Source organism: Octopus bimaculoides, chromosome 16 (assembly GCF_046866305.1).
Source record: "Octopus bimaculoides isolate indiv1 chromosome 16, ASM4686630v1, whole genome shotgun sequence".
NCBI classification, from domain to species: Eukaryota; Metazoa; Mollusca; class Cephalopoda; order Octopoda; family Octopodidae; genus Octopus; species Octopus bimaculoides.
The window spans coordinates 46,362,218-46,377,396 of record NC_142943.1 but is presented as its reverse complement, the minus strand read 5'-3'; the positions used below and the strand labels follow the sequence as shown (position 1 = coordinate 46,377,396).

The 15,179-nt window shown below is 36.9% G+C and overlaps 1 protein-coding gene across 1 annotated transcript in view; it reads right to left on the bottom strand.

Moving 5' to 3' along the window:
• The window catches only part of LOC106874043 (integrator complex subunit 3), a 49,067-nt gene extending 35,126 nt beyond the window's left edge, over window positions 1–13,941 (bottom strand). The window contains exons 1-9 of the mRNA XM_014921606.3: window positions 13,331–13,941; window positions 8,108–8,191; window positions 7,422–7,505; window positions 6,190–6,303; window positions 4,884–4,968; window positions 3,931–3,997; window positions 3,460–3,601; window positions 1,762–1,894; window positions 33–130 (exon numbers count right to left, since the gene is read on the bottom strand). Coding sequence (XP_014777092.2) covers window positions 33–130; window positions 1,762–1,894; window positions 3,460–3,601; window positions 3,931–3,997; window positions 4,884–4,968; window positions 6,190–6,303; window positions 7,422–7,505; window positions 8,108–8,191; window positions 13,331–13,405 — 882 coding nt within the window. The 5' untranslated portion in view covers window positions 13,406–13,941. The remainder of the gene's footprint in view (window positions 1–32; window positions 131–1,761; window positions 1,895–3,459; window positions 3,602–3,930; window positions 3,998–4,883; window positions 4,969–6,189; window positions 6,304–7,421; window positions 7,506–8,107; window positions 8,192–13,330) is intronic.
• Window positions 13,942–15,179: the final 1,238 nt, after the last annotated feature.

The window sequence follows — 15,179 nt, the reverse complement described above, 5'->3', positions numbered from 1 at the left end:
GAATTTGAGACATGTGAAAAACTTGACATCACCTTGGTTGTTAAAAACATCAATTTGTTTTCCATGTCAGGAGTGAGACGACTCATTAGCAAACGTCTGGAGGATCGAGCTTGCAACAACTGTACAATACCTATAACATGGAGAGAGAAAAACATTAATGGCGTAACATGGAGAGAAAAACATTAATGGCATACAGAGATCTTAAGTAAAATAAGTTGTCTGTTTTGTTTTTTGTTGCAAATACAGTCTGCCAAAGAGAGACAGGTAAATAAAACTTAAAATAAACTCAACCACCAGAGAAGGTAACAATGGCAGAATTAAAGTGATAGTATGTTGTCAACTTAACGTGACAGTCCCATGAAAGGAAAGACTGCTACTGTTATTTAGTCCTAGGAAACACTGTTTCCTGTTGGACTTGACACATTTCCTGTATCCTTATGTGTCAAGTCCAACAGGAAATGGTGTTTCCTAGGGCTAAATAACAGTAGCAGTCTTCCCTTTCATGGGACTGTCACATTAAGTTGACAACATACCATCACTTTATCATGCTGCTACTGCATAAATCTCTGTGAGAGATTTAGCAATATATTATTTCAGTAGTGGAATTATTTTCTACAGTTTTATTATGTCTGCTACATTTGTTCAAGCATTACACTTAACTATGGAAGTAAAATTTAGACAACCAAAATTTTTAGCATAATAAACCAATTTTATAAAGTTCTATAAATTTATGCATCAAACAAGAAATAAGACCTTATATAAAACGGGGAATGTTTTCTAACTGTAATTAGTTTAGAAAGAAAAAAAGAAAAGAGAAACAGGATTGGAAGTATCACTATGAAGAGCAGCAAAATACAAAGAAGGCATGGGAAAAGGAGAGTCTTCCTAATGTGGACCCCCCCACAAAGGGACCAGCTATCCAGTAGCATGACAGTAGCATAAATGATAAAGCAATTAAGGAGAAAGCCCATCAGGAATTACAGCAAACATGCTTAAAATATCTGGCGGAGTGGGATAGAACCTAGTCACTTGTCCTCAGATAGAGCCTAGTCGCTCTTCCCCAGATAGAGCCTAGTCACTCGTCCCCAGATAGAGCCTAGTCACTCGTCCCCAGATAGAGCCTAGTCGCTCCTCCCCAGATAGAGCCTAGTCGCTCCTCCCCAGATAGAGCCTAGTCGCTCGTCCCCAGATAGAGCCTAGTCGCTCGTCCCCCAGATAGAGCCTAGTCGCTCGTCCCCCAGATAGAGCCTAGTCGCTTGTCCCCAGATAGAACCTAATCACTCGTCCCCAAATAGAGCCTAGTCACTCGTCCCCAAATAGAGCCTAGTCGCTCGTCCCCAGATAGAACCTAATCACTCATCCCCAGATAGAGCCTAGTCGCTTGTCCCCGCTACCTAAGTTCATCACTCACTGCATTTCCTTTTCCTCTAATTCCCTTTGCACCCTCACAAACCTGCTTGCACACAATGTGTCCCTCTTGAATCTCTTTCCCACAGCATATCCCCCCAACAACTCCCACCCTTTCTTTTCTGTCCACTCATTACATTGTCTCCACTCCACCTCCCTCCCACCCCTTTGCAAACTTACCTACCCACTCACCCTATCCAATCCTTGGTTCAACTGTTTTTAATAGTTACAATACATTGACTGGATGATGGTAGTAGTAGTAGTAGTAGTAGTAGTAGTAGTAGTAGTAGTAGTAGTAGTAGTAGTAGGTAGAGAGAATCAGAATGGATGGGAGAAAAAGATTTTTTTTTTTACCTGTAAAATTGGGATTTAATGAAGTTGGGTTGTACATTATATCACGCCACAACTTTTCAAATTCAGGGATTCTGGCCACATTCTGCAACACCCTGGCCAAATCACGTCCTATTATATTAACACAGTCAATAAACTGAAAAACAAAGAAATGAAACAGACAAGGAATATCAAAGGGTCAAACACAGTCAAGCAATTAAGAAATTCACTTCACAATTATGCATGATATGTTGGAGCGATTGTTTTGTATCCCAATCTCAGGTTTGATCAAAACTTGTGGGTGAAATCGGATACAAGGAAACAGTGCATAAGAGTTAGCTCTTTCAAATTACAACCCACCATCTTTCAAATTACACCTAACCCTAACCCATCATCTTTAAGAGAAAGGACACGCTAGAGAATTTAAGACTAGATACAGTAAGTATAAATAAAAACTAGGATAATCCCACATTTGGTCATAGAGTTGTTCTGGGTTAAACAAGAGCAGCACCAACAGCACAGAGAAGTGAGATTACTGAATGAATAAGGTAATCAGCCATACCTCTGCTCATAGATCAGGAGTTCACATTTATTGCTACGTCTTGTGTTTCTGGACAGAACATTTCATTCTACTTCACCCCAATTTACCTAGCTGCCAAGAATAGGTACCAGATCACCTAAGATGATCTTATCACCAACTGATAGATGTTCTGAGAGGAAGATGTTTCTCTCTCTTAACTTCATCATTCCATGCAGCTGGAGTTAAGCATTACCAACTATCAAGAAGACATTTGCATATTATCAATCAGATATATGCAAAAATTATCTCAACTCTTGAGATACCATTCCACTTGTGGTCATATTAAAGAAATCTGTCCATGTGTTTCAACATTCTACAAAAATTTTATGACAAAACTATTTAATAATTTATGTTCCAAACTCTAGATTAATAATAAAGAAGTTGGGTATTTTTAACAAACCTTTACAAATTCTTAATTACTTTTCAAATGAATTGAAACACAAACACAAAATTGGTCACAAAAGGGTGTCCTCAGTGTTTGAAAGCAGTATTTTCAGGTAGCCAAAACTTTAGTGCACAAACTTTGGATAGAATTTAGAATTTACACAAGGTAGTATTTTGTGTACACAGGCCATTAAAAATTAGAGGGAACAATGTTTAGGTCAAACATCTTGTCCTGCTTGCTATATCAAACAGCCCTCCAGACCACAAGAAAGATAAAAGGCTTGGCTAGAATTTAAGCAGGATTTTAACAACACAAACTGTAAGCTTGTTTCCCACATCTCTGGCAAAAAATTGCAACAGGTTCCTAAATCATAGCTGAGAAGTTAACAGCAGAAAGGCATCCATATGCAAGGAAAAAAAATTACTCCAACACAAACCAGTCTCCTCATCACTATGATGCCATTTAAAAACATGTAAAATATATAAATACACCTACAAATATATATATATATGTGTGTGTATATATACACACACACATATATATATATGTATACACATGTATACACCTACAAATATATATATATATATATATATATACACACACATATATACACATGTATACACCTACAAATATATATATATATATATATATATATATATATATATATACACACACATATATACACATGTATACACCTACAAATATAAACACACAGAGTAAAGAGGTTCTTTTATTCATTTGAATGTTTTGTTTTTACCTTATCACGCAATAAACTGACACAGAATTCCACTTCTCGATTCCTGAGATTAGCATAAGCTGGATTACCATGATCAATGATGATACGAAGATAGGTATACACACTGGCAGCCATCAGAGTGGGGAATCTCTCTAACCAAGCTCTACAAACAATTAGAACACATGAACATTTTCAAGCATTTGAGAAATTCTTGAGAATTTTGTCATTTCTTTTTTTTTTTTTTTAAATTTATTTTTAATCGTTAATTTCAAAATAAATGTTTTGCAAAATTTAGGTACTTTCATTGGATTTTTATTGATGCTTAAAATATTTAGCAGACTGGGACACAGCCAAGTCACTCTCATCGTTAATAAGATTGCCAGCATTAAAAAAAAAACGAATGCATGATGATGATGATGATAACACTCAACCAGCATCTATGGCTCTTACATTAAGCAAGCTTTGTCAAAGAAAAAATCATTTTAATCTTACCGATTTTCAGAGAGTAAGTCTAACATCTGTTCAGCAAGCCACAAATTTTTGGGACTAACATCTCCACCTTAAAATAAAGAGAAGAGAAGAAAAATAATAAACAAACTTAAAAATAACAAATTTTGTTATTTCTATAAATTGTACCTGAAGATCCCGCAATATATTACCCCCCCCCCCCCCCTACACCCTTTTCATCTTGTGTCTTCAGAAAATTGGAAGAAGTGATATCAGGTTGTAAAAACTCTGATAACTGTAAAAGAAATGCAGAAGAACCTCCAACCAATGCCATCCTGGAAATATGGGACATTCTATAAACAGACAGCAGAACCAGAATATGAATTCGTAAGCACTGAATAAGTTGTCTAACACCTTATCCATTCAGTTATTAAAGAATATTTCAAATTGGGAGAGAAAAGAAGAAAGAAAAAAATGGATTGATAGTTTGTGAAAATAAACTAGTTAATAACAGAGAAAGACACAATGAGAGGGAGGGGGAGAGAGAGAAAGAGAGAGAGAGAGACATCAAGCTAGGAAAAGACAGGGTAACGAATAGGGGAGAGAGGGGGGGTTGAGAGACAGTGAATAAATAACAGAAGTGAGAGAGAATTAGAGATTCAAATGGAAGAAAAAAGTGGGGAAGAAGTGTTTAAAAGAGAGAGAGAAAGAATACATGAGTAGCGTAAGAATAATAAGAGAAAGAGAGAGAGAGAGAGAGAGAGAGAGAGAAAGAGAGAGATTGAGAGGTGAATGAGCATAAAGAAAAGAAAGAAAATAAAAATAAGAATACAAATATTTAAATGCAGCAATACAATCTTTTAGCAAACCAAAATATTTTCTTTTTTTTTTTTTTTTTTGGAAATCTGTTAATGAAAAAATAATATTATAAGAATAAAAATGAAAGAAATAAACTAAGAAAAAAAAAAATCAGTGTAGGTAAATGAGAGAAAACTGACCAGCTATCTGCCGAATTAATGCGAAACATGTGCCATCAGATCCAACAACTGCATTCTTCACAAACTCCCTCATCAGCCATAAAATCTGAGAACAAAAGAATATGCAATTGTAATAAACAAACAAGTGTTAAGGAATAAATCCTCATAATAGGTTCCAACTAACAACAATCCCCCTCAGATAAGCTTCATTCGTTATGGAACCACATCTGTGCAAAGATCATAATAAACAATAATAGAAATAAATAAACAAGCCAATTATCATCATCATCATCATCATCATCGTTTAATGTCCGTTTTCCATGCTGGCATGGGTTGGACGGTTCAACTGGGATCCAGAAAGCCAGGAGGCTGCACCAGGCACCAGTCTGATCTGGCAATGTTTCTACAGCTGGATGCCCTTCCTAATGCCAACCACTCCGAGTGTAGTGGGTGTTTTTACATGCCACCAGCACAGGGGCTAGAGGGGGCTGGCATCAACCACGATCAGATGGTGCTTTTTACATGCCACCGGCATGGGAGCCAGTCAAAGCAGCGCTGGCATCGGTCGCGTTTGGATGATGCTTTTTACGTGCCACCAGCACGGGGACCACAACTACAATTTCCATTCGGTTGTGATTTGATTTCATTTTGATGTTGATGTACTTGATTCTATAGGTCTCCTCAAACACAGCATTTTGCCCCATGATCCAAGGGCACTTTTTGAGTTGGCTGGTTATGCAACAATACTTTACAAAATAAAGAAGTCCCAGAAGATTATTGTATCATCTCACTACATCCCTACTAATTTACCATCTTCAATGGTTTAATGAAGCATATCACTTCAGAACTGATTGAGTATCTATATATCAAAGGGCCAGGATTTCTGGTGCACCCCCAAGAAAAACTGAGTTCTAGAAGAGTTATATTCTGGGTTCCCTACTCATTACAGTAAAACTCCCTCCCCTTATGCATCATGCCTACCCCTTGTCCTCTCTCCCCACCCAACCCAGAAACTCTATCATCTTTACTAATCCTGCTACTTGTCTCTCCACCACCATCATTCTTCGGAATTCTCCCATCACCCTCCTTTTTCCAGCAGTAATGCAGATCCCTGGGTAGTAACTTGTTCTACCCCCAACTCTCTTACAGTAATCCCCTCATCCCCTAATATGAAGCTGAGCCACCACCCACCCCAACCATTGCCAACCTATGTTCATTTATTCAATACCAGACAGAAACAAAAGAAAAAATCAATCCAGCAAGATTAGAAGGAGGAGGAGGAGGAGGAGGAGGAGGAGGAGGAGGAGGAGGAGGAGGAGGCAATTACCTGTACTTTAACTGGTTGAAGTATTTTTAGCCATTTGTCATGAATGATTTTACTAAGGAAACCTTGGACAAGCACCATTCCATCCCTGCTGACTAATGTCATGTCACGGTACATCTGTAAAAAAAATACACATACATATATGAAATATACATATCAGGGAAAAGAGGGTAAAGACCCCTTTTGGTCATGAATGACCATGGGATTGCACCTAGAAAGTTACCCTCCAAGGCACAAGTCTCAGCAAAGTTGTTTATGGAAGACCAGCAGTTACTCATGCATACCGGTCTCCCCGCTCCACGCCACCAGTGTTAACCAAGGGAAAGGTAAAGGGGACGATGCAGCTTGGCACTAGTAACGTCGCTATATATATATATATATATATATATATATATATATACACACATATACAACGGGCTTCTTTCAGTTTCCGTCTACCAAATCCACTCACAACGCTTTGGTCGGCCCAAGGCTATAGTAGAATAGTAGAAGATACTTGCCCAAGGTGCCATGCAGTGGGACTGAACCCGGAACCATGTGGTTCGTAAGCAAGCTACTTACCACACAGCCACTCCTGCGCCTTATATATATATATATATATATATATATATATATATATAGCATGGATTACATGAATTCAATCAACTATCTAGAAACCAATGAGAACGCCTCTACATGGTTGTATAATTCACTAGAAAAAGCAACTAGAATACATAATACCATCTTAAACAAAAAGATATATTACAATCATTGCCGTGGTTGTCGTCTTGGTGCTCCATCGGTCACAAGTGTTCCAGTTGATTCAATCAATGAAACAGCCTGCTCGTGAAATTAACAAGCAAATGACTGAGTACTCCACAGACACATACCCTTAACACATGATGCAGGATGGGACAAGGCAGGCCCTTTGAATTCCTGGTACAACTCATTTTTGCCAGCTAGGTGGACTGGAGCAACATGAAGTAAAGTGTCTTGCTCAAGGACACAATGTGCTGCTGGGAATTGAACTCATGACCTTTTGATCATGAGCCAAATGCTCTTAATCAGTAAGCCATGCACCTTCACATAATGTAACCACGAGTACGCCATGTCTGAAGACCAGAAGGGACAGTCGTAGCTGTGTGCCTTCTTCACCATTGCTCAACTGGATTAGTGCTAAACAATAACAATCAGCTACCTGCAGGACAGGAAACTGTTCAATCAGAAATAACTTGGAGCTACAAATCACTCTTTACCTTAGCTGCCATTTTAGGTTCAACAAGTATGGCATATAATTGGCCCAGCTGCATTTCTTCATGTTGGTTTGGGCCTTTCCCCACCTGGAAGAGAAAAAAAAAACATACAAGAAATTAATAAAAAAAACTTCAAAGATTATAAATGTGAATCCATTTAAATGAATGGATCACTTATGGATTCCATGCATTAATCTCTAACCTTTTGGAAACCATACTTTCTTATATCTTTCGATAAATATAAATGTGTTGAGAAATAATTTTCAAAAATTAAAGAATTGAAGAATTCATCATCATCATTTAATGTCTACTTTCCATGCTGGCATGGGTTGGACGGTTTGACTGAGGGCTGGCAAGCCAGAAGTCTGCACCAGGCTCCAATCTGATCTGGCAAAGTTTCTATAGCTGGATGCCCTTCCTAATGCCAACCACTCCAAGAGTGTAGTGGGTGCTTTTTTATGCGCCACCTGCACAAGGGCCAGTCAGGCAGAACTGGCATTGACCACACCTGAATGGTGCTTTTATGTGCCACCAGCATGCGGGCCTATCAAGCAGTACTGGCATCAGCCACACTTGAATGGTGCTTTTTACACACCACCGGCATGGGAGCCAGTCAGGCTCTAGCATCTGTTTAATGTGAAAAAAGGCCTAGAAATTGATCAAAATAGGTCTGGTTGTAGGATACTTACATGGGCATTTAATGCATCATTGCATTCTCTTTCTGAGAGTCCATTTGTGATACTGGTCAACACTGCATAGAATCTTTCACACTTCTGCAACAGAATTAATAGAAAACAAGTAATCCAGTGAAAAGAAAGCATGGCGCTAGGGTTCGCTTAAATTTCTCACCTCTTTGGGATATAGATAACAAAGCACTGAGCAGAACTTTCCTCCAGTTTAAACTTGATAGTGTGTGTGTGTGTGTATGTTTGTGTGTATAGGTGTGTAGCATATTTATATGTATGTATACATACACACACACATGCATACATGTGTGTATGTGAAGGCACATGGCCTAGTGGTTAGGGTGTTACACTCACAACTGCTTGATCATGGGTTCAATTCGCAGACCAGGCAGGATGTTGTGCTCTTTAGCAAAACACTTCATTTCCTGTTGCTCTTGTGCTGTGTGGGGACCCAACATTTCCTCTGCATGTTTTAACTAAAAGAGGTTAAGGTAGGATTTGCACCCCCACCTCTTAAAACCCTCACCATCAATGACTACCCTAGACAGACCCATGGGTTGGAAGGCTTACGTATGAGTGGTACAAAGGGTTCACAAACAAATGGGGGATGCAACAACACTCGGTTACAGTGCATGCTGCCATGCACTACTACGTACACACGAGTGGACATATACACATACACACATATATATAATCATATATATATGTGTGTATAAATGTATACATGGATGAATATACGTATACACATACATATGTGTATGTGTATATATTGGGTTGAGAACTAAGTTCCCGCCCTTTTTTTAATTTTGGAATCTATTTTTCTCGAGAATTCTATTTTTGAATCATTTTGGAATCTATTTTTTTTCTTTTTTCTAGTTAATTTTGGTTAATTTTTGTTTATTTTCAGATCATTAAAATGGAATGTCCAAGTTAAGAAAAACGAGCATTTTCAACACCTCATTCTTTTTGCTTTTAATCAAGGTTCTAAGGTTGCAAAAGCTGCTCGCGACATTTATGCTGTGTCTGGAGAGGGTGCCATAGCTGAAAGAACCGCTCGTGATTGGTATGCCAAGTTCAAAAACGGAAATTTTGACCTCAAAGACGCACCTCATTCTGGCCATCCAGTTGAGTTCGATGAAGAGCGATTAAACCAACTTTTGCACAAAGATTCTCGTCAAACGACAAAGGAATTGTCAGAGAAAATGGAATGATCCCATACTGCTATAGAGAAGCATCTTCACTCGATGGGAAAGGTTCGCTTTAAGTGACAACAACAAAAATCAACAAGCCACAATCACCACTGGTTTGCTTGCTCGTCACTGCTCAACCCATGGACACAAGCAATGATTTTCTTTACCGAATTATTACTGGTGACGAAAAATGGTGCCTGTACATCAATATGTAGCAGCGTAAGGAATAGCTTAGCCCAGGTAAACAAGCGACACCACGCGTGAAACAAGAACTTCATCCGCATAAAACAAAGTTGTGTGTATGGTGGAACTGGGAAGGGATTATCCATTACGAATTGCTTGAACAGAACCAAACTGTCAACATGGAACTCTATGTTCAACAGATGGAACGACTCAACACGGCTATTCAAGAGAAAAGACCTAATCGTCAGCATGGAGTTCTTCTACTGCACGATAACACCTGTCCTCATATCGCCAATATGACCAAGGAAGCCATTCAAATGAATGACTGGGAAGTGCTGCTACACCCACCGTACTCTCCTGATTTGGCACCAACGGATTTCCACATCTTTCAATCTCTTTCAAATGCTATGCGTGGAGTTTCGTTCAATACTGATGCAGAATTCAGAGCTTGGTTGGATTAATTTTTTGAGTTGAAATTGGGTGATTTCTACCAACGAGGTATTGAAAATTTTATTAAACGTTGGGAAGAAGTTGTAAGCAACAAGGGTGAATACACTATTGATTAATTAGTTGTCATTTTTTATTAAACCTTTTAAAAAATTTAAATTTTTAAAAAACGGCAGGAGCTTAGTTGCCAACCTAATATATATATATATATATATATATATATATATATATATATATACATTCATATATGTGTGTGTGTACATACACACACACACAATGTATATAGGTTTGGTAAAACAAATACAAGAAATAGAACTCAATACTCTGCTATATGTACTATTTTATTGTAAATCAAGAGACAGTTAGAAAAGCAACTCAAGAGCCAAAAGATTTTGGACACATTTTTAAATTCATAAAAGTTAATCTGAAAGTGTTATTTTCTCTATCAGAAATTCCCCTCTGTCTCATCATCATCATCATCATTTAACGTCCGCTTTCCATGCTGGCATATGTTGGACGGTTTGACTGAGCTCTGGAGAGCAAAAAATATACCTAGGCTTTTCATGGATTATGTAACAATTTATTGATCCAATACAATCAGGGAAATCAAAAGCTTTAAACACATAACCATACCCATGAACATTGCAAATTAGTAAATCTTTCCGTCTAATTTCGATTAATACAGAACAGATGCTCACAATATAACTTGACTCAAAAATTTGTTGATTTCTCAGCATTGCAGTAAAAAATTGAAAATACACTAAAAGCTAAGATGCAATGACCAATATATTATCTCGCACATCCTCCACTACACATATTCAATCTGGATAACCTATGAGTTGCTCTCAATCATTCACCTGGCTACTTACATACTGTAGGTCTATTCACTGAGCCCTGATTAGGGTATTGCAACTAAACTTACTCAGATTAGAATAACCTCTCCCTCCAGCTTTGAGCAGATCAAAATAATCTGATAAACTAAATGAACTGTACACTGTATGTCATATGATTTCCATTGGGACATCAACTCCTGATCAAGTCACTGGGGAATAGACATCTGGCACATCGTGGGCATCTTGAAACCTGGCAGCAGAACCCATCACTTTCAAGGACTGATTTAATGACAGCCAATTCCAGAGGGAGAGGGAGAAAATATGCCCCACCCTATCAACACTGAAAAGATGAAAAACTTGACCCCAGCACAACTCGAACTCAGAACAAAGGGTGCGAGAATGAATACCACAAGGCAATTTATTCATTGCTCTTACAGCTTGACCAATTTGCAGCCATATATATCCATGTTATGTGGTGTTGCACTCATGACTGGGGTTTCAATCACTGGACTAAGTTGTGTTCTTTAGTAAAACACTTCAGCTCACACTGTTCTACAAATCACTTCAACACCGGACATGTTCAAGCAACATCGAGTTGATGGAGGAACTGAGCTAATAATATACAGCACATACATGCGATCGCTATAAACAAATCATTCATGCAGGTGCTTCAGCAAGATATTGCAGAACCATCTACCTTGGACCACAAGAGATTACCATCATACATGTTATATGTGATGTGTGGAATTCATGGATCACTCTAAAGTTTTGTTTTCATAAGTTCTATCTATATGGGGCAACTTGGTGATTCCTGGATGGAGGTCTTTCACTCTTTCAAGGGCACAAATAAGAAATATTTTTATCCTACATTAACATAACACACAAATTTGTAGAACATGGCTTATAGTGTACTGCAATGACTTGTTACCCCTTTTATCAACCTTGGATGGACGAAAGGGACCTAAGAAGTTTCAAAAATAAAACAGGGGTAGAATTAATTCAGCAATAAATGATCTTCGGATGTTGAGTCTCATGGAGGCAATGACAAGTGACCAAGATTTTGATGTGCTTGAGGAGACACATCAAGCTTAGTGAAATCATAGCTGTGGCCAGTGTCAGAGACACATGAAAGGCACCTGTGCCAGTGACACTCAGAAGGCACCCATGCTAGTGACACATAAAAGACACCCAGTACACTCTATGATATTAGGAAGGGCATCCGGCTGTAAAAACTCAGCCAAAATAGACTGGAGCCTGGTGCAGTCCCAGTCAAGCCGTCCAACCCATGCCAGCATGGAAAACGGACGCTAAATGATGAGGATGACTCACTGCTTCTGCCAACTCATCACACTAATTTCTAACATTAGAAGTCCATTGGTGGGGAAGGGGGCAGTCGCTTGAACCCTGCATCATAAGTACATAACAGGTATCTATTTTATCGACTTAAAGAACGATGGTTGGAAGATAAAGTAAATAATATCGAAACGGTTTGACTTTGCAACAGCAGAACGATAATGTTGTGACATTGATGTTTTTCTTTTTTATTTTTCTCTGGTAATTGAAACCAGGTCATAAACTCAGCTCACCTGAACATAAATTATTGCTTCACCTCTATGAGACAACAATAAATAAGGACTCTTTTCACGGGAGACAGCGACCAAGATAGGACGTTACTATCTCATATAATAAAAAAACAGCTATCGCTCTATATTTTCAAGTTCCGCTTTTGTTTACGAACGTTACATTTCAGTTTCCTTCTATTTTAAAGGCTGACCCATTCTTCTATTTAATATAAAAGGAAACGTGGCAAGCTGGTATCTTGGTGGATAAGAAACAATGAATGAGAAAGGGAAGAAAAAAAAAGAGACAAGTTGCACATATGATATGTCTCCAACCACAGAAGCAAAACTTAATTTGGAATATGGCTTAACTGACACTTATCTATTATTCTGCTTTATTGAATAAAACTTCTGATTCATAAGAGAAATAAAACGATATTAGATAACATTCATGCCTTTCCCAAAAGTCAATAACAAAAATGAAATGGCTCCGACCAAACGAAGAATAGAAATCAAGTGGTGGACACATTTCATATTTGTGTAGCTATAAACTTTATTCTAAAGAAATAAGACGAGAATTAGAAGTCTTTCCCAGGCATAACAAATTCATACAGGACAGAGATTTCCGAGTGAATCAATTACAGCATATTACTGGTACTGTGTCCATAAAGACCGTTGAGTCTGAATGCAATTAAGGTTTTAAAATTTACTGAGAACAAATTGAAGGGCGGTCGAAAAATCATAAGCAAACTATCATTAAAGAATGAGAGCTTTTATAGTTTTAGAAACGAAAAAGAAATAATAAAAGAGGAAATGAAAAAAGGAGAAAAGGAGAAAAATATAGAAAATTTAATTAAAAAATAAGAACAACGACCAGAATGTCAATAAGTAATTAAGAAGATTGATAAATATTTTAGAGGGAAATAATTTGTCAGTTTTAAGAGTGTAGCTTAGGTTTGTTTAAAATAATTATTATTATTCTTATTATTATTATAGGTCAATTGATATAAATACCTCTTCGAGATCATCCTTCGGTTCTAAAACGGACGAAAATATTAATCTGGATCCGGGAATTTTCTCTTTTTCCATATCTTTTATTTGTTTTTCTTCACTCACACGAATACTTTTATATCTGACAGAATTAATTAATAAAAATCAGGTCTTCATTTCTGTTATTAGGAGAGAAATCAGAAAATAAAGACCTCAACAGATTACCACCGACGTCTCTAAGATTCGATGTTATTTATTTATAGTAAAATAGTGTAATTTTTTGTTTTTCTTCTTAATTAAAGATATATTATAAATTAGAGACAGGTTTTGAAAGAAATTGTTTCTTAAAGAAGTAAATATATTTTTTAAAAATCAAACTAAGAGCATGCCTGAGTCGTAATTTGGTTCGAGTGCTGTTATAAACGGATATTGCTCCATAGAAAATGTTAACAAAATATTTTTCATATAACAAATTGATATTTCGTTACATATCTTAATCATCTTGTAATTGATATTTTGCAAAGAAATAAGTAAATTTCATTTTTTTTAAATATTTCAAACAATGATGAATGTAAAAGAGAAGAGATCGAAATCTAGTTTATGGTACTTGGACGGTGTGAGCATATTTGAGTTCCTTGATAAACTTTTTTCCACCAATAAACAAGCATCCGCTCTCCATACGTATGTCTGTCTATATGTGCGTGACTGTATCTGAACGCGCGCTATGTAATTGTTACCGTTTATGATCATAATTTGATCTCAACATACATTCTCAGCAACAGCTGAAAATATATGCTGAACGCAATTCAATTTTTGAAATTTCCAATTATCTCACAAACCACACACACACACACACACACACACACACACACACACACACACATATATATATATATATATATATATATATATATATATATATATATATATATATATATATATATGTGTGTGTGTGTGTGTGTGTCAAAACAGATGATGGAGAAATATTTTGACATTCATTCCCCTTTACACGTGTTTCATTTCCAAATAGGAGTTGCAAAGATGTACATCTAGGAAAAACAGGTACATTAAAATAATACAAAATTTACACATGGATGAAACTTTACTTAAAGTTTCCCCTCCATGTAAATTTGGTATTGTTTTAATTCTCTGTTTGATGAATTTCAAATAGATGATGCCTTACATGTTTGCCTTTGTAAACTCATATTAAAAAATGAAAAATGTGAAATGGAGAATAAATAATGCCAAAAAAAGTTTTTGCAATCTTCTGTTTTAATATGTAATTACCCCAAAAAATCTATTTTCCAGTATTTTTCAACTCTTAAACAAATAAAACCTCCATACAATTTTGGAGTCCTGAAATATGCAAATGCACTTCATGAGGACACAGCTTGGGTTCTAACCCAACCTACTTAACTGAGGATGGTCTTACATATTCGAGGCACTTCCTTTTATATATTAAACAGACCTGAAACATGTGTTAAATGATTTCAAAATATAACTTTTTGGTTTGACTTCATTATTAACTGGCACTCCATTGGTGTTCCTGTTTCTGAGACCTCATCTGTGACATTGTGGACCTCAATCAGAAACTGATATATATATATATCATCATCATCATCATCATCGTTTAACATCCGCTTTCCATGCTAGCATGGGTTGGACGACTTGACTGAGGACTGGTGAAACCGGATGGCAACACCAGGCTCCAATCTAAATTTGGCAGAGTTTCTACAGCTGGATGCCCTTCCTAACGCCAACCACATATATATATATAATAAAGAAGCGTTGGTTACGGAACAAGTATATACATATTTTACCTTTACTTATTTTATATTTGTCTATTAGGTTTTTGGTAGTTTTTGAATTTTTA